The sequence below is a fragment of the Entelurus aequoreus genome, linkage group LG08 (genome assembly GCF_033978785.1).
Source record: "Entelurus aequoreus isolate RoL-2023_Sb linkage group LG08, RoL_Eaeq_v1.1, whole genome shotgun sequence".
Lineage (NCBI taxonomy): Eukaryota > Metazoa > Chordata > Actinopteri > Syngnathiformes > Syngnathidae > Entelurus > Entelurus aequoreus.
The window spans coordinates 44,473,235-44,499,759 of record NC_084738.1 but is presented as its reverse complement, the minus strand read 5'-3'; the positions used below and the strand labels follow the sequence as shown (position 1 = coordinate 44,499,759).

The window sequence follows — 26,525 nt, the reverse complement described above, 5'->3', positions numbered from 1 at the left end:
GCAAGTGAATCACTTACTTTTTTTTTTTTACACCTTCAGTACAAATATGGTAAGGTTTTAACTTTTTTCCCCACATGTGAAAAAAACTGTTTAAAGTGAGCTTTCATTTTAAATAAATTGCAGTTTACCAGTGTTATGAAAGCATAGTTGGCTGTCCTTTAACTTCATCTTTGATTTAAAGAAGTTTTAACTATTGATTTTGCTCAATCTGTGGTATTGACTCGACTGTAAATGCAGGAGAACTTGTTCTGCTCATTTAAAAAGTTGCAATAAAGTTTATTTTTGCATATTTAAACAAACTGGCTGATTTTGTGAACAAATCCTAAACATTGCATATCTGCAAATGTTTACATTGGACCAATAGTAAATTTAGTGGTGGTAGCATCGATGGTACACAATGCAAATCTTTCTCCCTTATTTTTGTGATGCCCCTTAAATGTCACACTGTACACCTCTAAAACCAAAAGTCAAAAGCCATAACCAATGCAGGTGGGGCCAAAACCCAACCCAAGGATAATTTACAGCGAGAAACGTCTTTGTGGCCACAAAATCCTGGAAACAAAACGCAGCTTACTTTTAAAAAGGAAAATGGCCACATTGAACATCACAAAGGAAAATGACCACATTGAATCATGGCCCTCACTGGATAGTTTATCACTGAATAAATAAAGCCACAAAATAGTTGTAAAATGTTTAATAAAAATACAGTACACACACACACATCAGTTTCAGAGTGAAGGTAAATAAAATGTTGAGTCTGGAAAAATTAAATTTAAAAAAAAGGAGGGGCAGGGAGCATTCAACGAGCTTTAAGAAAAAATAAAAGCATCAAGTGAGGTCTTGCAGGATGCAATTCAGTCCGGACAAATAGTCTGTTATACAACAATTTACAACTTGGTTTATTTGGAATATGATTCAAAGTGTGCAAGGTGGGGGTTAGGATCATAAATCTGTCAAAGGCCTGCCTTTATGTTCAAAAACAGAATTTACTTATAGAATCAAGAATCCTTACAGTAGTGTCTTTAGTCAATCCTGCTCTTTGTCTCTTTTGTCCTGGTCTGAAGTTTGCTCCTTTTCTGTGTCACTGCAATCAGACTCTTCATTCACTTCATCGGCTGTTTCTTGACCAAGAGCCAGTCCCCTCATTTCCTCCAGGTTGTTGGGACTCTTGCCAGTCAGCCTCTGTATGGATTGTATGATATCTTAATTATGTCCAAAAGTAGATTAAGTGTACAATAGCAGCTCATTTAAAAAAGGTACAGACAAGGACGCGTTCCAAGAAGTGCTTTAAACCTGTATACATTCCAGCATAGAGGCTAGATTTTAAACATTCCAATGGGACCTTTTAGACCAATTTAAAATCTGAAAAATACTAAAACCAGATTTATACCTCAATCATGTCAGCCATGTACTGAACATGCTCAGCCAGCTCTTGCAGTTCGTCATTCTCACCCTTCAGCTGAGCTATCTGCTCATCTTTGGCCTCAATGTCCTTGTGCAACTAGTGAAAAAAGGATAAAAGTAATGTTAGAGCAATTAGGTACTGCAAAGGTCAGCGATGAACTCACCTTCTCGTTCTCCTGTAGAACATCGAACAAGGCTTTGCGACGCTCCTCCGCCACCTCTTTCCAGTAGGCGAGAGGCGGAGTTTCTAGAAAATGAACATATGGTAAGCAAGAGAAAAGGTGCATCATCAGTCACAGCCGCTCACCTTTCACCATAAGCTCATACGCGTCACTGGCCAAGTCATCCTTCAAAGTGGAAACATCAGTTTGTGTTGATTTGACTTCCACCTTCACTCTCTTCAGGCCTCTGCTTTGCTCCGCGTTCCACTGTTTGCGCTTAGGGATGCTTTTTCCAGCCTTCAGAAAACAAAACTAAAATTTGAAAACCCTACAAAACCAAACCAATTTCCAGTTGCTACACACCTGACTTGACTTCCCCAATTGTCTGTTGACAGCTGAGGGTTGGAGGACCTGCAGCATCGGCCTGGAAGAGCACATAGTCTTTGGGGATTGGGAGAAGAAGATGCTCTGTGGACAAAGTTAAAGGGTTAAACAGTCACCATGTAGGCGATGATTAAGTGCAACAATCAGAATCAGAAATACTTTATTAATCCCCGAGGGGAAATTAACATTTTCAGCATATATATATATATATACACACACACACAGTATATACATACATACATATAAAACAAGAGTATGTGAACAAGACTTCTTAGGCCCCTTATACACTAAGCCGGATAAGGTTATCCAGAGTAAATCCCACCTAACCTTATCCGTGTCCACACACCTCCCTTGGCGCAACACGACCTAGTACGCATGTGTGGAAAAAAATGCACGCGTCAGTCATCTCTGACCTGGAAGTGTATTCTTACAGTTTCAAGTTAGACTATTGCCACATTTATTTTAACAGTAAACCTTGCGTGCCTCACCATCAGCAGCTGTTAGGCTATTGTAGTGAATCCCACCTAAACCATCAAACATGAATCATATCTTTAATGGAGGTGTGAAAGTAAACAATGTGATAAACATTTTACAGCAACCAACAACAGGACACTGTGCTTGTAGGCTGAAATTGGAGGGCGTACTTGACGGCCACAACCACTTCATGGCTTCACAATAGTTATGGAGTACAAAACTAGACGAGTAATCGCTCGACATACATCGCGGACAATAATTAGTAATAGTCTGCTTTGCCAGTCCAAATGTATTCACTATTTTCCGTAGTCTGCCCTTGTCCACGGGAGCCCGCATTGTCGTTGTCTCGCCTTCAAAAAATGGATGAAGTTTTTCCACTAAGAAGAATCACAGCTGACCTGGACATTCGAAAGTTCTCTTGCCATTCCTCTGACACAACACACTCCTTGACAAACATCCCACCAGGCTGCCGTTCTTCCAGGGCTTATCCAAAACCGCCGCTCAACATTGCTATGTTGCCGTCTGAGACATGTTGTATCCGAAATAGCTGCAATCGCGCGTTTCCTTCTCTTAAGGTATTCATGTTTTGATTTCTACAAACGTCTGTACATGTACAAGAAGGAGAAACGCAGGCATGTCTGGATGACTTGCCTCCATCTTTCTAGTGGTTGCCGCCGAGTTACCGAACGGGTTGTTATGAAGCTGGCTGTGGCGCGTTCTTTTTGATGTCACTTCCTTTCCAAACTCAGTCAATGTGTCCATGCAAAGCTAAGAGCCGGAGATTCAAGAAATAGACGGCGCACTTACCCGTGTAAAAAAAATCTCCAAGGGAGGGTTATCTTAAACGATGGTTTAGTGTGGCTGACACAATGCTTAGGCTAATTAATATTGTTCGTTTAAGGGGTTATCGGGCTTAGTGTAGACATAGCCTTAGACAGCCGTGGGAAAATGGAGGCGGTCAAACTCCATTACACTCTGTAGATGTTTGGCTCAACGATATAACATATTTTGTAGGTGGTTTTAGATGCAAATGTCAAAGACAAGTTGAATTACTTAAATGATCAATCAGCTGCAGTGACGTAATTTTGAAACTCATTCATAGAGAACAGAGGGCCCTATGAAGTTAGGAGATTGACATTTTTCACGTTCATATTTTTGTCTAACAAAAACACACGTTACGCACGTTTACATGTTTAAAGTAAAAAAATATGCAAGAGTGACATCTGACGCCATTGTTACGGTTAATGTTGGTTTTAAGTAGTGATGGGTCCGGCAACACCGATGCATCGGCGCATGCGTCGAGCTCATAGAGCAAAACCCTGTGTCGGTGCGCGTACCGCTTTTAGAAAGTCACATGACCGATCATAAGCCGTTTCGGTCATGTGACGATACGTGAACTGTGTCGCACTGACGCCTCCTCCGTGCCCTGTGAGCGGGTCTTTTCTACAGCCGGAGAAATAATAACTAAGAAGAGAAATCATCTAAAATGTAATACGTTGGAAAAACTGGGGTTTTTTTGTAAAAATGTGTAAAAAAATTACAAATAAATTCCCAGTCCACAAGCATCTTCATTCACAACACGTTCTCCTAGATTTCCATGTTATGATACATGTTCACATTTATTGACTGTATCTAAAAAAGATACAAATATATTTTTTATTTAAATGAAGATACGAAATAATCCTAAATGAAATACAATGACTTGGTTTATACTATTGTATATACTAGGTCAAAAAATCAGTGTCAGTTGAGTCGGTCCATAGGTTGCCTGTAGGGATTTTTAATGTCCAGCAACCACGTAAAACCCAGATTCCGATCTAACAAAGGTCTTAACTCATTCTCTTTCTATGCCACATCAATGTGGAATGCACTCCCAACAGGTGTAAAAGAAAGGGCATCTCTATCCTCCTTCAAAACAATACCTCCAGACAACTTAAGATTAAAGTACCAATGATTGTCACACACACACTAGATGTGGTGAAATTTGTCCTCTGCATTTGACCCATCCCCTTGGGGTTAAATTAACCCCCAACTCCAACCCTTGATGCTGAGTGCCAAGCAGGGAGGGAAACTGGTCCCATTTTTATAGTTCAACCCTAAACTAACACCCTCCCTTCTACATCATACCTATTCGGATTGTAAATAATCAAATGTAAATTATCAAATGTAGACACTTTTTCTTATACTTTCTGATCTCTCTCTCTGTGTCCACTACTTGCTGTACATATCCTACAAAGTCAGTCCTACACTGTTTCAATGTCCATTTCTCTGATTGATTGAGACTTTTATTAGTAGATTGCACAGTGAAGTACATATTCCGTACAATTGACCACTAAATGGTAACACCCGAATAAGTTTTTCAACTTGTTTAAGTCGGGGTCCACTTAAATTGATTCATCTGATGATGCAATTGTTGATGACTGAAGTGTTGATACCAACCAATCCTAAACACCCCCCCTCCCCCCCATATCCCACACCCCGGATTGTAAATAATTAATCGCATATACTCTGATGATTATCTTGTGTGATGACTGTATTTTGAAAATAGTATATATATCTGTATCATGAATCAATTTAAGTGGACCCCGACTTAAACAAGTTGAAAAACGTATTCGGGTGTTACCATTTAGTGGTCAATTGTACGGAATATGTACTTCACTGTGCAATCTACTAATAAAAGATTCAATAAATCAATCAAGCAGATGTCAGTATTTAGTGACACAGTATCGACACAGTATCAATACAGTAAATGGTAAATGGGTTGTACTTGTATAGCGCTTTTCTACCTTTCTAAGGAACTCAAAGCGCTTTGACACTATTTTCCACATTCACCCATTCGACAACAGTTTTGCAATGTGTCGAAACGCTTCATGACGCCTCATCAACCCATCACTAGTTTTAAGCGTGTTGCTCACCTTTACGCTCACTTTGGCGTTTTCGTCGGACCTCGCCGGGTCGTGTTGTCTCACTTTGCCACCGAAACTCATTTTTTTCCACAAGCCTGGTGATAAGAAGCACAATAAAGCGCGTCAAATGCATAGAACAGCTTTAAAAAATGACGTCTAAAACGCACTAGAATGTAAAACAGACAGGGTTATTAGCAAGCTAACTATGACGGCCAAACAAAAGTAGCGCAGAGTTAAAACGAACAAACATAGGCTTCAACAAGTTAACTTGTCCACACAAGTGCTGTTAAATTATTGGTAAAAATGCAATTTAGATCAAACTTCGTCGACCTACCAGTAGTTAAAGTCCGAACACGACACCGGAAGTAGGGCAAGTACACAACTGCTTCACCGTCTCCCGCCAGTCACATTAAATACGCCCTTCGTCGTCACGTGACTTGTGAATTATCGCCTCTTATTTTGGTCACGTGTCACTCCTACGTCACGATCCTCTTCCGCTTGGTCGGCCATTTTGGAGCAACGAGCTTGTTGTTTTGTGTGCATTCGCCATTATTAGCTGCTCCTCGCCTTAAAAACAACCGACTGAACGCACAGAACGCGAAGGGGGACAAAAAAACGTTGGACGACAACGCCGTCAAGTGAAATATGGGCCCGCCGCCGGGAGACAGATCACGCCGCTCGTCGACTGAAAGAACGGGGGACTCCAGCTGGATTGTCGATTTATCTTGACATGGCATGCGGCAGGGCGAGCTTGTGACGACGGAGGAAAAAGATCAGAGAAACTTCCAGAAGTTGAAGGAAAAGCTAAAAGGGGCATTTTTTGTTTCGCTTTGTCGAGTTGGCTGTTGTTAACGAGGCGGTTAATTGTTCCCAGCAGGTTGTTGTCGACGACGCTAGCTAAAATGTTGAGCTCTGGCGCGGCTAATTAGCTTAGCATAGCCTGCGGGTGTTAGCATATCACACAACAGTCACGCTGGGCCTGGGCGAGAACAACGCGAACGGAAGATGAAAGAAATGTAAAGGCGAGCGAGGCCTCTCTCTCACACGGACGCCCCTGGTCGAGCCAACAGCCTGAAAGATAAGATGTAGCTTTTTGTCGCTGGCTAGTGTCGGAAGTGGGAAAAGGTTAGCTTGCTAGCTCGGCCTAGCAAGTGTGCTAAAAATACAGCATGACAACCAGCAGCAGGCCGTGTGCCAAATGAAGGCCAGGGAAATGTCACGTTGCTTTGGTACTGAGCCTTCTTCCATGTTTCACAGTGCCAACATCTGGCAACCTGCTCGTCTGTCTCTATCGGAGAAGTACACATTCAGCCATGGATGAGGGACTTTGAGACGACCCAATTATCAGCCTTGTAGTCCTCAATTTCACTAGATATGGGTCTCTGTTGTTAATTTCGGTCTTATCTTTCACAGGAAAATAGTCAAGCCACATTTTGAGTTGCTATTTTACTCACTAACCCGGTAATGGCTGGTTGATGTCAACCTTATTAGGCTTTAAAAGCAACATGGATTTGTGAAAAACTAACAAGGAGATGTAGTCTTCATCTAACACCCCAACCTTCCAAACACTGCCCCTTTGTTGCAAAAATGACTTAGTTCTGAGTTTGATGACCTTTTCAGTTTGTAGTTAGTGGCTTTTTCAGAGTTGTGTTGTTACCTCAGAGGCCGGCAAGCTCTCCGTAGTCTAAATACACACATTAAGTAGAGCGAGTGATCAAACGTATTCTGCACAAGAGACGTTGTTGCCATCACAGTCCAACCATGGGGGATCCGACCACGCGAAGAAACCAAACAAGAACTCGTCTCCGCGCTCAGCTGCGGAAGAAAAGGGAATCTTTGGCCGATCAGTTCGACTTCAAGATTTATGTAGCCTTTGTTTTTAAGGAAAAGGTTTGCCTGCTCCAAAATAATGCTAACTTCCTGTTACGAGTATAAATATTCACTTGTCTTTGTCCCCGCAGAAAAAGAAGTCGGCGCTCTTTGAGGTCGCTGAAGTGTTGCCAGTAATGACCAACAACTACGAGGAGAACATTCTACGAGGCGTCCGGGAGTCCAACTTCTCCCTAGAGAGTTCCATAGAGCTCCTGCAGAAAGATGTGGTGCAACTCCACGCCCCACGATACCAGTCCATGCGAAGGGTAGGCAGCACGCCATGGACTGCTGTTTGGCGGAAGTCATCTAACGCATCGCTTTTGTGTTCTCCCCTCGCAGGATGTGATAGGCTGCACGCAGGAGATGGACTTCATCCTTTGGCCGCGCAACGACATTGAGAAGATTGTCTGTTTACTCTTCTCTAGATGGAAGGGAGCTGATGATGAACCCTTCAGGCCTGTTCAGGTAAGCCACTCTCATTGCAGTTATAAAAAGACACATAAGGTACACATGCTTTCTAATGACAGGCTGTCAGTTTTAGGGCCTGTAAACTAAAAAGAAAATAGATATACCACAGGAATGTCATTGCAATATAGTCATTGTTTTTGGCAAATTTATTGGAGAAAAAACTAATGGTAATATAATATGTATAATATGACTAATAGAGCTGTAATCTTGTAAAACATCTCTTGAAAAATACAGATTTAAAGTTTTAATTGAGTAATTTTCATACATAGTTCATATTTCTTGATTACTTTTGTAATTTTATAAAGGCCTTTTTTTTTTTACAAATGTACAGTCAATTATGAGAAGGGGAAAAAACTAACTAGAAAAACTTTGCCATTTTCCCCCAAGAAAAAAGTCCTAATATCTCTATTTTTTGACAATACAATTCTTTAACACTAATTGACAATTTCCAGCAAAAAATATTTTGAAAACAGAATTTTACTTTTTACCTAAGTGAAGACAAATATAACAGAAAATGCAATCAGACATGAGAAAACAAATATTACTAGTATTTAATTTAATTACATAATTTAGGATGTACTTTAATCAAAAATACTTTCTACAAAAATAAGCCAAAACATTCATAATTTTACTTGTTGTATATTTAAAAACCTAAAATTCATTTTTTAAGTAAAATGTGTATTTTATTCAATGTCATTAAAATGTGCAAGTGTACCTAATGTTATTTCCATGTTTATGTGTGTTTGTAAATCATGTCTTAAATATTTTTGTATTGCATGTTTCCAGGCCAAGTTTGAATTTCACCATGGCGACTACGAAAAGCAGTGCTTGCATGCAATGGCTCGTAAAGACAAGGCTGGAATGGTCATGAACAATCCCACCCAGTCTGTGTTCCTCTTCATGGATCGACACCACCTCCAGGTGAGGACCAACAACTTCACTTCACAAATGTGTAGTGTGCAAGTGGTGTAACGGTACTTTTGATCACGGTTCATTTATGGTACAGTAAGAGAACCAATACAAAACATGGCTTTGGCGTAAACTTCTTCAATAATTTTTAGAATAAAACAAAAACTGTTAGCAGCATTGATTGTTTCAGCTTGTGGCCCTGTTCTTCAACACCCTTGAACAATGGTGTCACACTGCTTTAATCTTATCCACTTGTTTTAGCCCAAAACAAAGTGCTATCAAACAAAAGGGTTTTCAAGCAATGGCTTTTCCTTTGCACTATCACTAGCCATGACTCCTGTATGCCAAAATCTGGGCTGCACTGTATTTAATTTATTTGCACAAGACTGTTTTTTGATTGATTGATTGAGACTTTTATTAGTAGGTTGCACAGTGAAGTACATATTCCGTACAATTGACCACTAATGGTAACACCCGAATAAGTTTTTTAACTAAGTTAGACTTTTATATGCTGAACGTGTGCCGTGTGGGAAATCGTTAGACCTCTGCACTGTACTCCCAAAAAAATCTGATTTACACAGGGTTTCCACGGGGCATTAAAATCATTACATTAATTTCGTTAAAATTAAAGGCTTTAAAAGTCAATCAGTCGAGCAGTAAATGAAAATGAACTCCATAACTTTTCCGTCATCAATACTTTGCTACGTCTGTGTTTCTTTTCTTCGGCTACGGCGTTCAAACTGGATACAAGAGGTCCGGTCCGGAAGCGTGAAAAGCGCTGCCTCAATACGGCAAAATGAAACGGCTTCGAGGTCCAAACTTTGCCATGATTTGGTCACTGTAGGCCTGTAGTCCTTAATTGTGACACCATGTCATGTTTGAGGAAGCTGAGCTTGTTCCAATGCGACTCCTTTATTTCAGTTGTCTCTAGTATGACACACACACAGTAAATTAGCTGCCTGACACTTTATACATAACTTGCTATCTACTGTACCCATTTAAACAACTGAGAGGGTGTGAAATACAATTATTCAAGATGTTTAATTTACTCAGCTTATTTTTGATGAATCTAAAAGATGCAAATATCATTTGTCTTTTTCTTAAATGTGTAAATCAGTCATCCATTTCCGAACACATGCATTATTTGCATCACTAGCTTGATGTTTATTATTTCATGAAGCCTTTACCAAATGTTTTAATTTTATCCAGATTAAAGAAATGTATCCTCTATTTTGTGGCTATTATAAATCATATTTTCAGGGGATATGCATTTTTACAGCATGTTTTAAAAAGACAGCATTTAAAAATAACTTCTGGGTATATTATATTGATCAACATTCTTATTTTGGGGTTTTGTGGGCGGAATAGAGGCGCTCCCACTGCCTCCATTGTTAGAAATAGGATAGTTGGGATTTTGCTAACATTTATGACATGTGTTCTTGTCTTACATAAGGATTGTGAATGATAGGCAAAATAAATAAATAAATATCCCCTTAAATAAGTGTTCTACATCCTGTGAACATGCTGATGCTTTGTTTAAAGCCAGAAAATACATACATGTAAATACAAAAGAGGCTGGCTGGCTGGCTAACTTTTCAAAACCTGTTTAAAGCTTGTTGATGGTAAACCCAGAGAGGCCTTCCCCGCAGCTTGTGCAAAATAATCTCAAAAATTTGCTCAATGTGCAGCAATACAGTGAAATCACATATGCTATTAACTAATCACAAGTCGGCCAATAAGGGCAGGCAGCAGTTAACAATGTCAAATTTCTTTTGGTGTGACCAACAACGCAACTTTTGCGGTCACTGCCACAACTGTCGGTCTCTGCTACTGGAAGAAAAATAAAATACAAATAAGTTTTCAGATGAGACAGTCTTGTGAGCTAATTCTAATTCAATAGAGTCACAGTTAATGTGAATTTTACAACTACTAAATATTACCGTCGTCAAATGCTTACAATTTTGTCTATACAGACAGTTGTAAGCTTTTGACTATATATAATAATCTGCAGAAGGAAATGGCATTAAATGTATTTTGAGTGGCATTAAAAACATTCAATTATGCCTGTAGAAACCCTGTTTCGAATACTCGTATCGTTGCACCCCTTTACTGTACCCTCCCGCCCCTGAAAAAAACCAACTGTCTTGTTGACTTTCCCCAGACTCCTAAAACCAAGGCCACGGTGTTCAAGTTGTGCAGTCTGTGCCTGTACCTGCCCCAGGACCAGCTTACCTGCTGGGGCGCGGGAGACATCGAGGATCACCTTCGACCTTATATGCCTGACTAAGGCTTCCCATGTGGGGGCCTGGGGGATACGCCCTTAGCCACCCCCTCCCTCACTTTTTCCCTCCCTCCTGCCTTCAGAAGCACTCTTCCTCACCTGTGTAAAGATTGAACTCGTGCTTGGATCTTTTAATTTTGGTTACCCTCCTTCATTCTCCCCACCTTGTTGTTCCTTCTCCTCTGCAATGTTTGGATTGACCCCTCCACCCCTTTTTGTTCAGTTTGAGCCCTCCCTTCATCCCGCTTCAACATCCATTCATTATTTTCTGTGAACCTGCACGAACATTGATTTGGAGTGGTTCTTCTCAGCAGCAGGCATCATTGTCCATGGCAGGAACTCTTTATGTTGCATCCAAACAGGAATCACACAATGGTGGACGTGTTCTTTATCCTTGTTTTAAGGGAAGAGTGTGGAAGTTTTCTTTTTGTTTGTCAGTTGCGCAGACTAATGGGGGTGGGCTATTACCGGAACAACTTTGCACAATTTTTGACCAAGGAAGGCGTTGAAGCAGCCATGAACAATATTCTGCCACATCATAGCGTAGTTACTGCTTCTTTAGTTCTCTGCTGGATGCAAAACATTAATCGCTGAAGCTACTGATGTTTGATTCTTTTTAGAGATGGTGGTAAAAGTCAATCACTTCTACTTACTAATAAAATGTACTTAACATTCACATTGATTTCACTGATAATTTGATCAAATTGGGGATTGCTTGTCAAAGACTATAAAATAGTGCATTTTTTTCTTGTTCACTCAAGTGTCCAGTTGAAGGTTTGAAGCAAATAACTTGTTTTTCTGTTCTGATCAATACTGCTGAGCATATACAAATACAGTGCAAAATTTGAACTCAACATTGTTGTCCACTTTTTTTTATTGCATGTGTGTGAATGATCGGGTGGGTGACTTTCTTAGAATGTTGTTTTAACTATTTACATGTTTATTGTGAGTTAAAACGGAGCGTGTTCAGCTGCTGCCGAGGTGTTTGGTGTGTCTTCCTTGTGCGATCAGCTTCCCAGTGACCTTGTTGGTTAAATCCACAGTGGCAAAGGCCAGTGTGCGCCCTTGCTTTAGAACCTCAGCGGTAATGAGAACATCTTCTCCGATCTTTGCTGCGTTCATGTATCTGTGAAAAAAAGACATCTATATTTTAGATTTCATCTTATAATGTTAACTTTTTATACCGTTTAAGTAAAAAAGAAACTCATTTGTAATCGACAGTAATACCTCAACTCATGGTTCTATGACAGCTCTTAACTCAAAACAGTTGTATCTCAAATCAATGTCTCCATTGAAATCAAATTGGTGCTTGGCCCCCCCAAAACAGAATTTTAAAACGAAAAAAACTTGATAAAAATGCAATAGAATGTACTACTGAAAACGATTTGTTTTATGATGTAATAATCTCCATTTACCTTGGAGAGTGGACTTCCATGGTATCTCCTTCCACCTGCGTCACTCAGCTTTTTCATATTTTCATGGATAAATGTCTGCTGTTTAGATATATTTTTAAATACTTTGCTGGAGTTGGGACTTATTCTGCCTCAGTATGGCGCAGACTAGCAGTGATACGCTCATATGGCATTTCCAAGTCGGCGAAACACTCGGTCATGTTTTCTATACACATACACACACCTCTTAAATTGAGATACCACTGTTCTCATTTTAAAAGTGACTATTATACTTTTGGGCGGTTGTTCTGCCTCACAAAACCAGAACCTCCACTCTGATCTTATCCTTGACACAGACCAGTGTCCCTGTTAAGTTGAACGTCACAACAATTCAGTGTATAAAAAAAACCATGCATAATCTACATAAACTCACGTAATGTTCATGTCGACGCTCACCCCCGGTGCTCCCCTCTCACTGTTCATGATGGCCAGGGTGGAGATGACGTCCACCAGAGTAGCTGTCAGACCGCCGTGCATCGTCCCTAACCGGTTGGTGTGCTCCTCTTCCACCCGCAGCTCACACACTACTTTGCCCGGCGTGGCAGCGAGAACGTCCACCTGAAAAGTGGCAAGATAAGATAGAGACGCCGCTTTGAGCAACAAGCTAAACCAGAAACCGCACCAATCCCACACTCGCCTTGCTCATGACTCTGTCGAAGCCTGAACATTCTGCCATGATTCGCATCATTTGCTTTAACGTGTTTAAAGAGACTGACGCCATGATGATACAATTGTAAACTTCCTCAATGTCAAAATTATAAACCGGAAGTTGTTCCGTTGCACTAAAACGGCCGAACTGAAACGCAAACACAATCATACCTATAGTGATATGCGCGAACTAAAATCTGTGAATATAATCAAAACATGTTTGCTATTCAACCACTGCATTAAACTATTAAAACCGTAGTTTTTTTTATTTTATTTTATTTTTTTTTTAAACTTTTATTTATAAATTTCAACATTTACAAACAGACAAGAAACAATCAAAATAAGTACAAAAATAGTACAAAACAGTACAAAAAGAGTACAAAGCAGCGCCAGGGGGTTATAAATTCAAAGTAACTAAAATAGAATGCAAAAAAACATATATATAAATAAGTGCAAAGTAGGCTCACTCAATTTCAGTAAATAACTTGAATTTGGAAAACAGCATCATCGTTTTCACAGCTTTTTGGTTGTTAGAGGTAGAGAGTGTCTTAATGTAGAGTTATAGTTCTTTTTTAAAGGCACAAAAGACAGGTCAGGTATTGAGAAACTTACATTTATGAATATAAAACTTAGCCAATAGTATAATGAGGTTGCAAAGGTAAAATTCCTTTTCAAATTTTTGTTCATATAGTGTAAAACCAAATATCACATTTTTAAAACAAAGCACAAATTTTTCAAGAATATTGTCCAGGATGAAGCGACAGATGCCCTGCCATAGTGATCGAGTGCTTTCACAAGTCCAAAACAGGTGGTAATTAAACAGTAGGGGTGTGGGAAAAAATCGATTCGAATTCGAATCGTGATTCTCACGTTGTGCGATTCAGAATCGATTCCCATTTTTAAAAAATCGATTTATTTATTTATTTTTTATTATTTATTTATTTATTTTTTAATTAATCAATCCAACAAAACAATACACAGCAATACCATAACAATGCAATCCAATTCCAAAACCAAACCCGACCCAGCAACACTCAGAACTGCAATAAACAGAGCAATTGAGAGGAGACACAAACACGACACAGAACAAACCAAAAGTAGTGAAACAAAAATTAATATTATCAACAACAGTATCAATATTAGTTACAATTTCAACATAGCAGTTATTAAGATTCCCTCATTGACATTATCATTAGACATTTATAAAAAAAAAATTAAAAAAGAACAATAGTGTCACAGTGGCTTACACTTGCATCGCATCTCATAAGCTTGACAACACACTGTGTCCAATATTTTCACATAGATAAAATAAGTCATCTTTTTGGTTCATTTAATAGTTAAAACAAATTTACATTATTGCAATCAGTTGATAAAACATTGTCCTTTACAAGTATAAAAGCTTTTTACAAAAATCTACTACTCTGCTTGCATGTCAGCACACTGGGGTAGATCCTACTGAAATCCTATGTATTGAATGAATAGGGAATCCTTTTGAATCGGGGAAAAAATCTTAGCCACACGATTATCAAATGTAATTGGAAAATTAATTAATACTGACGAAACTGGCTTCATGGAAGGTCGACAATCTTCCGACAATACAAGGAAATTGTTTAATGTTATTTACTGTGCTAGAAGTCTCCTTTGTCCCACAGCAGTATGTACTGTTGATTCGGAGAAGGCATTCGACCGCATAAACTGCTCATTTATGTTTTGCACATTACGTAAAATTGGATTTGGAGATAATTTTATACAATGGATTAAGATGCTTTATACAAGGCCCATGGCATCAGTCAAAACCAATAATCATATTTCAGAACCATTTTCGTTAAAAAGAGGAGTAAAACAAGGATGTCCTACATCTGGATTATTATTTAATTTGGTTATTGAACCCTTAGCTGCAAAAATAAGAAGTGAAAATAATATTCATGGTATAAAAATTGGCTCTCAGTATAATAAGCTATGGATGTATTGTGACGACATAATTCTCTACCTGTCACATGTTAACTCCTCTCTTCACTATATCAATAATGTCATCACTGAATATGGCTGTTTATCAGGGTATGAAGTCAATTGGGACAAATGTGAAATATTACCACTTAATAAACACTGCAAGAAATCACAAGTTCAGAACTCCAAAATTAAATGGAAAGAGGCAGAAATCATATATCTAGGACTACACATTACACCAAACCTTTATACAAGCAGAGATCTAAATCTTAAACATTTAAAAATTAAGATAGAATTCAAAATGGAATGCTGGTCACGTCTCCAAATATCACTTTGGGGTCGGGTGAACATAGTAAAAATGAGTATACTGCCAGCAGTTAATTATATACTGAAAATGATGCCTGTCCTAATTAATAAACATTGGTTTAAGAAAATACATACAATGATATCACATTTTATATGGTGTGGAAAGAAGGCCAGTTGTTCATACTTAAGGTTGTCATGTACACAAGATAAAGGAGGACTACAATTACCAAACTTCTTACATAATTACATCTCCTTCGGTTGTGAACAAGTAAGCCACTTATTTCATTCTTCTGCAGATAAGGACTAGATCAACAAACAAAAAAACATGTTAATGAATTTGGACATTGATGTGGGGAGTTTATATTATATTTAAAAAATACCTAATGAATTGAGGCAGAGCCCAATGGAAGCCACCTTTAACATTCTAAAACTATGTCAGAAAATACTAGGAACCAAGTAAATGACATCTGTAAATCAACCACTTTGGTACAATCCTAATATCATAATTAATAAAAATGTGGTTAAATGGACAACATGGAAAGACAGAGGTATTACTAAACTTCATCATATTATTAATAAAAACTCTTTTAAACCGTTCAATAATTTAGTTAATCAATATAATGTACCCAGAAATCATTTTTTAAATTGTATCTCTTTAAAACACGCTGTAAATAAATACATATCCTCTGAAAGTATGTCTTTAAATAGCCATGAACTGGAAGATGCACTTGTTAATCAAGATACATTTAAGAAAATAATTAAACTATTTTATGGAATAATAAATGAACACCACACTAGAAATGCAAATGATGCATGTGTTCGGAAATGGATGATGGACTTAAACATTTTAGATGAAAGAGACATATCATGGAATGATATTTGGAAAAATGCCAATAAGCCCTTTAGAAGCTTTAAAGATAAGCTAACTCAATTTAAGATATTGAATAGATTGTATTTTACATCTTCTGAGCTGTTTAAAATTGGTGTAGTAGATAGCAAGTTATGTATGAAGTGTCGGGCAGCCGAGGCAACTCTTGTTAATTTATTGTGGGAATGTCAGAGAATAAAAGAGTTATGGTTGAAAACAACAAAAGAAGCAATCATAGTACTTAATATAAATATCCCAATGACACTGCAAACTTGTATTCTTGGGGATCTCCATCAATTTAGTAACGTGTCATCATAACGATAAATGATAAATGGGTTATACTTGTATAGCACTTTTCTACCTTCAAGGTACTCAAAGCGCTTTGACAGTATTTCCACATTCACCCATTCACACACACATTCACACACTGATGGAGGGAGCTGCCATGCAAGGCGCTACCAGCACCCATCAGGATCAAGGGTGAAGTGTCTTGCCCAAGGACACAACGGACGTGACTAGGATGGTAGAAGGTGGGGATTGAACCCCAGTAACCAGCAACCCTCCGATTGCTGGCACGGCCACTGTACCAACTTCGCCACGCCGTCAAAGAGTAAAAATGCATTTCTTTCAATATGCATAATAACAAAAAGGGTAATATTAAAAAAATGGATAGATGTTGATAGTCCAACTCATACTGACTGGTACACACAAGCTATGGAGATGATATCAGTAGAAAAACTGCATTTAGTTGAGATAATAATGAGTCATATATTGGAATATGGGATCCATTATTTAAATTTGTTTTAACTATTAAATGAACCAAAATATGACTTATTATATCATTGTGGAAAATATTGGACACAATGTGTTGTCAAGTTTATGAGATGCGATGCAAGTGTAAGCCACTGTGTCACTATTGTTCATTTTTTTAATTTTTTTTTTAATTAATGTTTGTAATGATAATATCAATGAGGGATTTTTAATCACTGCTATGTTGAAATTGTTACTAATATTGATACTGTTGTTGATAATATTCATTCTTGTCTCACTACTTTTAGATTGTTCCGTGTCATGTTTGTGTGTCCTCAATTGCTCTCAATTGCTCTGTTTATTGCTATTCTGAATGTTGCTGGGTCGGGTCTGGTTTTGAAATTGTATTGCATTATTATGGTATTGTTGTGTATTGTTTTCATTAAAAAAAAAAAAAAAATCGTTTTTGAATCGAGAATCATTTTTAATTGAAAAAAAAAAACATCGATTTTGAATCGAATCGTGGCCCCAAGAATCGATTTTGAATCGAATCGTGGGACACCAAAAGATTCACAGCCCTAGTAAACAGTCTCTGGATGCATGTTACATAAGGTGCAGGTAACATCAATGTCCTTCTTGTATCCAAACATCACAGTCTTTACAGGGTAATAACGATGAATGATTTTAAAAGATATCTTTTTGACTTTGTTGGTAAGTAAATACCTGTTAGGAAGGGACCATGTTTTGACCCAGCAGATGTCATTCACAATATTATTCCAGAGCGCAATTACATAGGAGACAGACACACAATCATTTTGGAATAAGCTGCGGATTTTTCTGTTATTTTTCTGATCAAAGCAAAGTTTCCCCACAGGAGTGTCAAGTGGATCATTCACAATTTTTACAACCGTATAATTTAAAGTTGATAAGTTGTGACGTGGAAACCCGGAATTAAAAACATGCGGAAGCATTTCGGCCTGCCAACAGAAACAGCGGGATAACAATTCCAGTGTCGAGACATCTTATATTTGAACTCTAATAAAACTTTTATTGGAGGGTTTTTTGTTATTATAATGGCTACAACATCCGACGCAGGGGATTTGCAAGAAAGCCGAACTTGTCTCTGCGAAGAGTTTGCCGGCATTGCGGGGACCGACAGTGCCGTGGCTCAGTGCTACCTGACTGAGAATGAGTGGGACATGAAGGTACTAAAACAGGACAAACTACTTCTAATACTGACTTATTTTCGCTGGAACATCAAGATGGAGGTTTATTTGTTTCATACATGCTTCCCATCGGTCTTTTTGTAACACTAGAGAACAGTAAAGAGTATGTAGTGATTATCTTTGTCGAATGTAAACATGGCTGTCCTCCATAGAGAGCAATAAACTCATTCTTCGAGGCTGACCTGGAGAAAGCGTTTGAGGCAGAGTGTTCTTTGGAAAAGGAGACTGGTGAGCCTACAATCCTGAGACAGAAAGTGGAAGAAAAAGCTCCAACAGAGAGGTAAAGACTTCTAGACTTGCTTCATTATAGTGTAAGCCTGTCAGGCAATAGTTTAGTACGTGCTGCTATGTTAGCTTGAATATTTTTTGTCAACCCTGCAATTAATTGGCGTGACTGACCCCTACAGAATAGACCTAACTGGAGACAGTCCCGGCTCGTCATGCAAGTCCCCCGAGAAAGACGCTGGGCTGTCGCTCATCTCTTGGAACGTGGACGGACTGGACACGGAGAATCTGGCGGACCGCGCCAGGGGCTTGTGCTCCTACTTAGCCCTGTAAGACATGTTTGCGCTGTAATTGTTTGGTTTTCATTACGAGTTAACACCCCCAGCCCCACCACCACCACCGTCTGTGCAGATACACCCCCGACGTGGTTTTCCTGCAGGAGCTCATCCCCCCGTATGTCCAGTATCTAAAGAAACGGGCCGTCAGCTACCTTATCTTTGAAGGTAGGTCTTATAAGGCGATGGTAAAGCTTGTGAGCGTGACTTTTTACGAGCGTATCCTGCTTCACCAGGAAACGAAGACGGCTACTTCTGTGGCATGATGCTGAAGAAGGCGCGAGTCAAACTGGTGGAGAGTGAGATCGTGGCCTACCCCACCACTCGGATGATGAGGAATCTTCTGGTGGCTCAGGTGTGTTCATAAAACAAAGCGTCTTTTGTGTTGTCATACCGGAGCGCCAAGCACAGGGATTTTGTAAAGTTTGAAGATTTTCTTTGCTGTGCAACTCTAGGGCCCAAAACAGGCATTACAGTGGAACTATTTACGAACCTAATTGGTTGTTGAACAGGGGTTGTCAATCGAAAAGTTTGCGTTGTGAAGCAAATTTCTCCATAAGAAACAATGTAATCAAACAATGGGTTCCAGCCTCGACAAGTCCTTATTTTAGTGAAGGTTTGTACACTTTGAACACAATATAAAGTGCTCTACAGAGGAGAGATACCGTATTTCCCAACGCTATATTATAAGTCTGCTCTGGCACATTTTTCCAGAAAAGACTGTTCTCATCACAATTAAAACATGATGTGGTTGCTGACTGTGATTTGGTCATGCTTGTGACAGCCATTAATGTACTCATTGGAAATAGTCATTTCATTTTTTTTACTCGATTCGCTCTGTCTTTCCACGTTGGTCTGTTCAGTTTTTGGGACTCTTATTGAGTTAACAAAAAAGAAAAAGGCACACATGCTGATATGTGACTATGACATGACTCCTCCTATGCAGAAAGTGCAAGTCTACGCCTTCGCAGCAATGTTGTGCCCTGCCTTTTTTGCGTGCAGGCGCCTGAAGTAAAGCATTCTTACACAGATATATTTGGCTTGATCTAAAAGTTTGTCAATCAAAGTTCTCAAAGAGGGGTTTGTAAATCAAGGTTCCACTGTACATGTATTCTTTATGTTATATGACTAGATAGATTTAACAAACAAAGTATACACTTTCACGTAAGACCTCTTTCGGGCCCCAGGTTGTATTCAGTCAGGTGACTTTTTCTGAGACGTTTACTTCTTGTGAATGAAGTGGTGGTCAAGCAAACCAGTGTGCGGACTATCTGAGTATGCAAGGTGCCCAGATCCAACCACTAAAAGCTGATATGAGCAAAAAAGCAAACTATGCAATAGAATCGATCCCTATACATTATAAAAAAAATATCTGTGAAGTGATCTCAAGGATTATCCGTCGGTCGCGTTACCAGACATGTCAAATTATCTGGTGCTCCAGACATCATTCTACACGACAAAACGGATGACAGCTTGAAAAAGCACGTAGGTCTACAAATTCTTTGTGTGTTGGTGATTCAAGGATTGGTATCAAGACTCCCGGAAAAATAATGCATCGTTTTTGCTCAGGGAAGGTTGCATTTCATGATTTAACTTTGCGTCTTGCCAGGACGTGTCCTTGTAAACAAACTGTGAGTAACACTCGATAGCCTCAATTCGATTTTTTTGATTTTCCCATCATGTTAACCGCTCATTAAAGGCCTACTGAAACCCACTACTACCGACCACGCAGTCTGATAGTTTATATATCAATGATGAAATCTTAACATTGCAACACATGCCAATACGGCCGGGTTAACTTATAAAGTGCAATTTTAAATTTCCCGGGAAATATCCGACTGAAACGTCGCGGTATGATGACGTATGCGCGTGACGTAGTCAGTTAAACGGAAGTTATGGTACCGCGTAGAATCCTCTACAAAAAGCTCTGTTTTCATTTCATAATTCCACAGTATTCTGGACATCTTTTGCAATTTGTTTAATGAACAATGAAGGCTGGAAAGAAGAAAGTTGTAGGTGGGATCGTTGTATTAGCAGCGGACTACAGCAACACACCCGGAATACTTTGTTGGAGAGCAGACGCGCTAGCCGGCGACCTCACCTTGACTTCCTACGTCTCCGGGCCGCCAAACGCATCGGGTGAAGTCCTTCGTCCTTCCGTCGATCGCTGGAATGCAGGTGAGCATGGGTGTTGATGAGCAGATGAAGGCTGGCTGGCGTAGGTGGAGAGCTAATGTTTTTAGCATAGCTCTGTGAGGTCCGGTTGCTAAGTAGGCTTTAATGGCGTCGTTAGCACAGCATTGTTAACCTTCGCCAGCCTGGAAAGCATTAACCGTGTATTTACATGTCCACGGTTTAATAGTATTGTTGATTTTCTATCTATCCTTCCAGTCAGGGGTTTATTTTTTTTGTTTCTATATGCAGTTAAAGCACGATGCTATCACGTTAGCTCGTAGCTAAAGCGTTTCGCCGATGTATTGTCGTGGAGATAAAAGGCACTGAATGTCCATTTCGCGTTCTCGACTCTCATTTTCAAGAGGATATAGTATCCGAGGTGGTTTAAAATACAAATCCGTGATCCACAATAGAAAAAGGAGAGAGTGTGGAATCCAATGAGCCAGCTTGTACCTAAGTTACGGTCAGAGCGAAAAAAAATATGTATTTCACTGCATTCTAGTCCGTCACTCTAACGTTCCTCGTCCACGAATCTTTCATCCTCGCTCAAATTAATGGGGTAATGGTCCGAATAGCTCTAGCTGCGTTGAAAACAATAGGAAAATATGAGGGAGTGAACAACTGACAACGTCACGCTACTTCCGGTAGGGGCAAGGTTTTTTTTTTATCAGAGACCAAAAGTTGCGAACTTTATCGACGTTGTTCTATACTAAATCCTTTCAGCAAAAATATGGCAATATCGCAAAATGATCAAGTATGACACATAGAATGGATCTGCTATCCCCGTTTAAATAAAAAAAATTCATTTCAGTAGGCCTTTAAGATAATCAGACACCACTAACAATCTGAATGGTTGTGAAAGAAGACGGAGATGTGATTCAGCTCATTAACTACACGGCCATGTTGGCTTTTTGTTGTTGCACGCGTGGTTTCCCCGTCTTTATCAAAATACATGTAGATCCCAACGTGTATGTGTTAAAAGCTTCATTTATGCTTGCTGCCTTTTGGTAAAAGCTGAACTCGTTTAGGTGTCGCTCACATTTGCTTTCTTTTATTTACACTTACCGAGTTGCTGGTTTACGAAACACTCGTAGCAATAATGAGTTATAAGAAGTCTGAAACAAGATAAAATACAAATAATATGAATATAATTCTTATATGGGAAATACTAAACGTTAAAAAGTATATCAAACAAACCTTTAACGAAGTGATCACAGACAACAGACACTCGCTTGACCACCGCTTTGAGCCTTGCATATTTAATTAGTCGGTATATTCCTGGTATATTACAATGCTTTTTCCATGAAAACCGAATTAATCTCATTCTTTCCGAATTGAAATACAAAAAATATTGTTTTGGTATGTGCCCCTTAACCACCAGATAGCGCCAGAAAACCATGAGCATAATCACCAGAGCTTTGACAAGTGTAAACAAGTTAAACTGCTATTAAACTCTGAAATGCAATGAAAATGATCTTGGGCAGTTATATAAGATGGCAGATATATATAAAATATTTGTGTGAACTTAATAAACTCAACCAAGTACTGCCTACCTCAGTAGGCAATGTAAAATAGTATTTTCGTTTACTGTATCAAAATCATTGTTTTCATGAATTATTGACTCATTCAAAGCTGTAATTACCCAACCTCAAATATTCCACTCGGCAACCTTCTTTTTAGAAATATTGCATTGACAAACAGGCCATAAAACATTAAAAAAATTATATCAATTGTCAGATCTGAAGTTGTGAAAACATTTCAAGCGTTGAAATAAAAAAAGATGTACTGCTGACTTATGACACTTTTATGAGCGGGTCCCTTTTGGTTCTTAAGAGTAAGTGTGCCACACTTTTGTGACTCTTCGAGTTGTTTTTTCCTGTTTTGTGTGGTGTTCCTGTTCCTGTTATTTTGTAGTTTCACTTCCCCTGTCTGGCCACTGAGTGCTGGCGCCCACACCTGTCCCTAATTGGCAAACGGGACACACCTGTGCCCGGTTGGCAATCAGTCTCCTATTTCAGTCCGGTGCCATCTGATCATTGCTCTGCTCAGTTTATTTTCCTCCAAAAGGAAGTTCTGTATCTTGTGCATATATTAGCTGCACTCGCCTTCTTTTGTTCTTTTTCCCACTCCTAGTTATGTGTACTCCCACTCCCTCATGAGTGCGTTTTATTTTGTTTATATTAAAGAATATTATTTTACTCACCGTCGGCTTCCTGTCTGCTGCATCTTGGGGTCACGCTGCTAAGCTACAATCCAGCTCGTGACAAAGTGTGTTTAGTCAATCTCAAAGGTTGAAAATGTAAGTTAGAAACAATGTCATAACAATAAAATACCCTTGGAAATTCAACAATAAGGTTGCTTGAATCAAATTAAGAACGTCTAAAACTACAACATCCTCTATCAAAAATACGAAATGGTTCGTGCCATCTGCATAGGGAACTAGATCCATCTCAGTGGCCTAGTGGTTAGAGTGTCCGCCCTGAGATCGGTAGGTTGGAGTTCAAATCCCAGCCGAGTCATACCAAAGACTATAAAAATGGGACCCATTACCTCCCTGCTTGACACTCAGCATCAAGGGTTGGAGTTGGGGGTTAAATCACCAAAATGATTCCCGGGCGCGGCGCCGCTGCTGCCCACTGCTCCCCAAGGGGATGGGTCAAATGCAGAGGACAAATTTCACCACATCTAGTGTGTGTGTGACAATCATTGGTACTTTAATCTTAATCTTAATCTTCAAACGCTTCTCTCAAAACAGACGTCATAACATCATCAAAGCTTGAAAAAAATTTGACCCCCGGGAAATGCACAAAAAATACTATATTAATAATAATGTATTACCATGATTCCTATTATCCACAGATGACATCCTACATTAGTCAGATAATCTCTATTGTACACCCTGAAGTAAAGGAAAACTTGTCAGATTTGTAATCATATTTAAGTGGCGAAGTTGGTAGAGTGGCTGTGCCAGCAATCGGAGTGCTGCTGGTTACTGGGGTTCAATTCCCACCTTCTACCTTCCTAGTCACGTCCGTTGTGTCCTTGGGCAAGACACTTCACCCTTTGCCTCTGATGGCTGCTGGTTAGCGCCTTGCATGGCAGCTCCCGCCATCAGTGTGTGAGTGGGTAAATGTGGAAATACTGTCAAAGCGCTTTGAGTACCTTGAAAGTAGAAAAGCGCTATACAAGTACAACCCATTTATCATTTAAGTGAATAATCACAGGTTATATAATGATTTAAATTCATATTCTGGCCACTTGTTTGCTTGTTGGCACTTTTTTTGTTTTTGTTGAACAAAACCAAATTATTCAGGGAGTTCATCCAGATACGTTCTATAAATGTTCATCACATCTAAAAAGTATAAAACCTTTTTTCCTTGTTTTAAAAAGTTTGTTGAACCAAATCCATGCAATAATTATTTGTAAACATGTCAAGTGTGAGTCTATGGGGCAACAACGTTGGGTTTAGAGTAGGGCTGCAACTAACGATTAATTTGATAATCGATTAATCTGTTGATTATTACTTCGATTAATCGATTAATAATCAGATAAAAGAGACAAACTACATTTCTATCCTTTCCAGTATTTTATTGAGAAAAAAAACAGCATACTGTCACCATACTTATTTTGATTATTGTTTCTCAGCTCTTTGTACATGTTGCAGTTTATAAATAAAGGTTTATTAAAAATAAATTAAAAAATTGCCTCCGCGCATAGCATAGATCCAACGAATCGATGACTAAATTAATCGCCAACTATTTTTATAATCGATTTTAATAGATTTAATTGATTAGTTGTTGCAGCCCTAGCTTAGAGTGGGTTTGGTGATTAGAGTCTTGTGTCAGAATTTGGTGCTACAACTTTGGTTGTCGCCACAATAACAACTCCTGCTTGGTCACCAGGTGAGCTTCAAAGGCAGCAAGCTGTGCCTGATGACGTCTCATCTGGAGAGTTGCAAGGGCCAGGCAAGCGAGCGGATGAAACAACTCAGGGAGGTAATGCGCAGGATGAGGGAGGCGCCCGACGACGTTACTGTCCTCTGTGGCGGGGATACAAACCTCAGGGACACGGAGGTTCGTGTCTCCTCTACTCTGCAGTGTGGTCCACATGGATTTAAATTAACCGTCCCTTGCTCTGCCCTGCCTCCAGGTGGCTAAGGTGGGCCTGCCCGCTGGCGTGTGCGACGTGTGGGAGCGCCTAGGCAAGCAGGCGCACTGTCGCTACACGTGGGACACCAAGGCCAACAGCAACAAAAACGCCCCGTATGTCGCCCGGTGCCGCTTCGACCGCATCTACCTGCGCCCGGCATCCCGCGATGGAGTTCCCAGCTTGGCCCCTGACCACATGGCTCTGGTGGGTATGGAGAAGCTGGACTGCGGCCGCTTCACCAGCGACCACTGGGGCATCTACTGTAGCTTCACATGATCACCTTTTAATTTTTACATAATGCTTTTGTTTTAAAGAACGTCTTAAGATATAATTAATAAATGTATGCACTAGGGCTGCGAATCTTTGGGTGTCCCACGATTCGATTCAATATCGATTCTTGGGGTCACGATTCGATTCAAAAATCAATTTTTTTCGATTCAACGCGATTCTTGATTCAAAAACGATATTTTCCCGATTCAAAACGATTCTCTATTCATTCAATACATAGGATTTCAGTAGGATCTACCCCAGTGTGCTGACATGCAAGCAGAGTAGTATATTTTTGTAAGAAGCTTTTATAATTGTAAAGGACAATGTTTTATCAACTGATTGCAATAATGTCAATTTGTTTTAACTATTAAAGGAACCAAAAATATGACTTATTTTATCTTTGTGAAAATATTGGACACAGTGTGTTGTCAAGCTTATGAGATGCGATGCAAGTGTAAGCCACTGTGACACTATTGTTCTTTCTTCTTTTTTTTTATAAATGTCTAATGATAATGTCAATGAGGGATTTTTAATCACTGCTATGTTGAAATTGTAACTAATATTGATACTGTTGTTGATAATATTCATTCAGGGTGCTGGAGCCTATCCCACACCAAGTGCAAATTACTACTAAAATGTAATAGTCTTATGTTTTAGTACATATGCACGATTTAACTACGAAACGTTAGTGCTTAGTTATACGTACGCACAACTGTAGTACAGTACGCCTGTGTAGTATACTAATATGTGTAGTGTGGTACGAATGCACTAAAATACTATTGTGTAGTAGTACTAAATAACTGAGTAGTACGTATGCGCTACTTTTTTGACATGGACAAAAAATGCTAATAAGCCAATCAATAAATGTTACCGTTTCAATTATTAGGTTGAATTCAAAGCACACTAGTGGAACCAAGCACCAAAAAGTATTTTCAAATAAAGTATAGATTTACAGTAAACAATGTTACATATGTATATATACGGTATATACATACTTTTTTTGACGTTAATTAGTATTTTAGAATGTTTTATTTTTGTGTTCCACCTGGTCTCTGGAATATATCACCCATCATTTTACAAACCCCGTTTCAATATGAGTTGGGAAATTGTGTTAGATGTAAATATAAACTGAATACAATGATTTGCAAATCCTTTTCAACCCATATTCAATTGAATGCACTACAAAGACAAGATATTTGATGTTCAAACTCATAAACTTTTTTTTTTTTTGCAAATAATTAACTTTGAATTTCATGGCTGCAACACGTGCCAAAGTAGTTGGGAAAGGGCATGTTCGCCACTGTGTTACATGGCCT

General features: G+C 39.1%; 4 protein-coding genes across 5 annotated transcripts; 2 read left to right on the top strand and 2 right to left on the bottom strand.

Moving 5' to 3' along the window:
* Window positions 1-875: 875 nt before the first annotated feature.
* On the bottom strand, window positions 876-5,805 carry gmnn (geminin DNA replication inhibitor). 2 transcript variants are annotated; one of them, XM_062056583.1, is made up of 7 exons: window positions 5,664-5,805; window positions 5,339-5,424; window positions 1,929-2,033; window positions 1,712-1,877; window positions 1,569-1,651; window positions 1,391-1,501; window positions 876-1,182 (listed from the first exon to the last, which is right to left on the bottom strand). In XM_062056583.1, the coding sequence occupies exons 2-7, from the start codon at window positions 5,408-5,410 to the stop codon at window positions 1,027-1,029; spliced, it is 693 nt and encodes a 230-aa protein (XP_061912567.1). In that variant the 5' UTR covers window positions 5,411-5,424; window positions 5,664-5,805; the 3' UTR covers window positions 876-1,026. The 2 variants fall into 2 exon arrangements, with proteins under 2 accessions (XP_061912567.1, XP_061912568.1); XM_062056584.1 differs by having other exon boundaries at window positions 1,712-1,862; window positions 5,664-5,800.
* A 7-nt stretch (window positions 5,806-5,812) lies between these two features.
* Window positions 5,813-11,713, top strand: lg08h6orf62 (linkage group 08 C6orf62 homolog). Its single transcript, XM_062056586.1, has 5 exons — window positions 5,813-7,219; window positions 7,291-7,467; window positions 7,541-7,666; window positions 8,456-8,590; window positions 10,740-11,713. The coding sequence occupies exons 1-5, from the start codon at window positions 7,091-7,093 to the stop codon at window positions 10,863-10,865; spliced, it is 693 nt and encodes a 230-aa protein (XP_061912570.1). The 5' UTR covers window positions 5,813-7,090; the 3' UTR covers window positions 10,866-11,713.
* Window positions 11,701-13,105, bottom strand: acot13 (acyl-CoA thioesterase 13). Its single transcript, XM_062056588.1, has 3 exons — window positions 12,948-13,105; window positions 12,684-12,868; window positions 11,701-11,985 (listed from the first exon to the last, which is right to left on the bottom strand). The coding sequence occupies exons 1-3, from the start codon at window positions 13,029-13,031 to the stop codon at window positions 11,826-11,828; spliced, it is 429 nt and encodes a 142-aa protein (XP_061912572.1). The 5' UTR covers window positions 13,032-13,105; the 3' UTR covers window positions 11,701-11,825.
* A 4,409-nt stretch (window positions 13,106-17,514) lies between these two features.
* LOC133655103 (tyrosyl-DNA phosphodiesterase 2-like) lies at window positions 17,515-25,525 on the top strand. The gene is made up of 7 exons (XM_062055017.1): window positions 17,515-18,034; window positions 18,208-18,335; window positions 18,463-18,609; window positions 18,692-18,783; window positions 18,852-18,970; window positions 24,693-24,863; window positions 24,940-25,525. The coding sequence occupies exons 1-7, from the start codon at window positions 17,903-17,905 to the stop codon at window positions 25,213-25,215; spliced, it is 1,065 nt and encodes a 354-aa protein (XP_061911001.1). The 5' UTR covers window positions 17,515-17,902; the 3' UTR covers window positions 25,216-25,525.
* Window positions 25,526-26,525: the final 1,000 nt, after the last annotated feature.

What these genes read in the sequence shown, in the direction of transcription:
- acot13 (XM_062056588.1), bottom strand. Translation starts at nt 13,031, where the DNA reads ATGGCGTCAGTCTCTTTAAACACGTTAAAGCAAATGATGCGAATCATG. An exon ending in TCGACAGAGTCATGAGCAAG is followed by an intron (nt 12,869 to 12,947) that starts GCGAGTGTGGGA and finishes GCCACTTTTCAG; the next exon opens with GTGGACGTTCTCGCTGCCAC. An exon ending in AGCGTCGACATGAACATTAC is followed by an intron (nt 11,986 to 12,683) that starts GTGAGTTTATGT and finishes TTTTTTTCACAG; the next exon opens with ATACATGAACGCAGCAAAGA.
- gmnn (XM_062056583.1), bottom strand. Translation starts at nt 5,410, where the DNA reads ATGAGTTTCGGTGGCAAAGTGAGACAACACGACCCGGCGAGGTCCGAC. An exon ending in ACGCCAAAGTGAGCGTAAAG is followed by an intron (nt 2,034 to 5,338) that starts GTGAGCAACACG and finishes CTTTGTCCACAG; the next exon opens with AGCATCTTCTTCTCCCAATC. An exon ending in GTATGAGCTTATGGTGAAAG is followed by an intron (nt 1,652 to 1,711) that starts GTGAGCGGCTGT and finishes TTCATTTTCTAG; the next exon opens with AAACTCCGCCTCTCGCCTAC.
- lg08h6orf62 (XM_062056586.1), top strand. Translation starts at nt 7,091, where the DNA reads ATGGGGGATCCGACCACGCGAAGAAACCAAACAAGAACTCGTCTCCGC. An exon ending in CCTTTGTTTTTAAGGAAAAG is followed by an intron (nt 7,220 to 7,290) that starts GTTTGCCTGCTC and finishes TTGTCCCCGCAG; the next exon opens with AAAAAGAAGTCGGCGCTCTT. An exon ending in AACCCTTCAGGCCTGTTCAG is followed by an intron (nt 7,667 to 8,455) that starts GTAAGCCACTCT and finishes GCATGTTTCCAG; the next exon opens with GCCAAGTTTGAATTTCACCA.
- LOC133655103 (XM_062055017.1), top strand. Translation starts at nt 17,903, where the DNA reads ATGGCTACAACATCCGACGCAGGGGATTTGCAAGAAAGCCGAACTTGT. An exon ending in GAAAAAGCTCCAACAGAGAG is followed by an intron (nt 18,336 to 18,462) that starts GTAAAGACTTCT and finishes TGACCCCTACAG; the next exon opens with AATAGACCTAACTGGAGACA. An exon ending in GGAATCTTCTGGTGGCTCAG is followed by an intron (nt 18,971 to 24,692) that starts GTGTGTTCATAA and finishes CTTGGTCACCAG; the next exon opens with GTGAGCTTCAAAGGCAGCAA.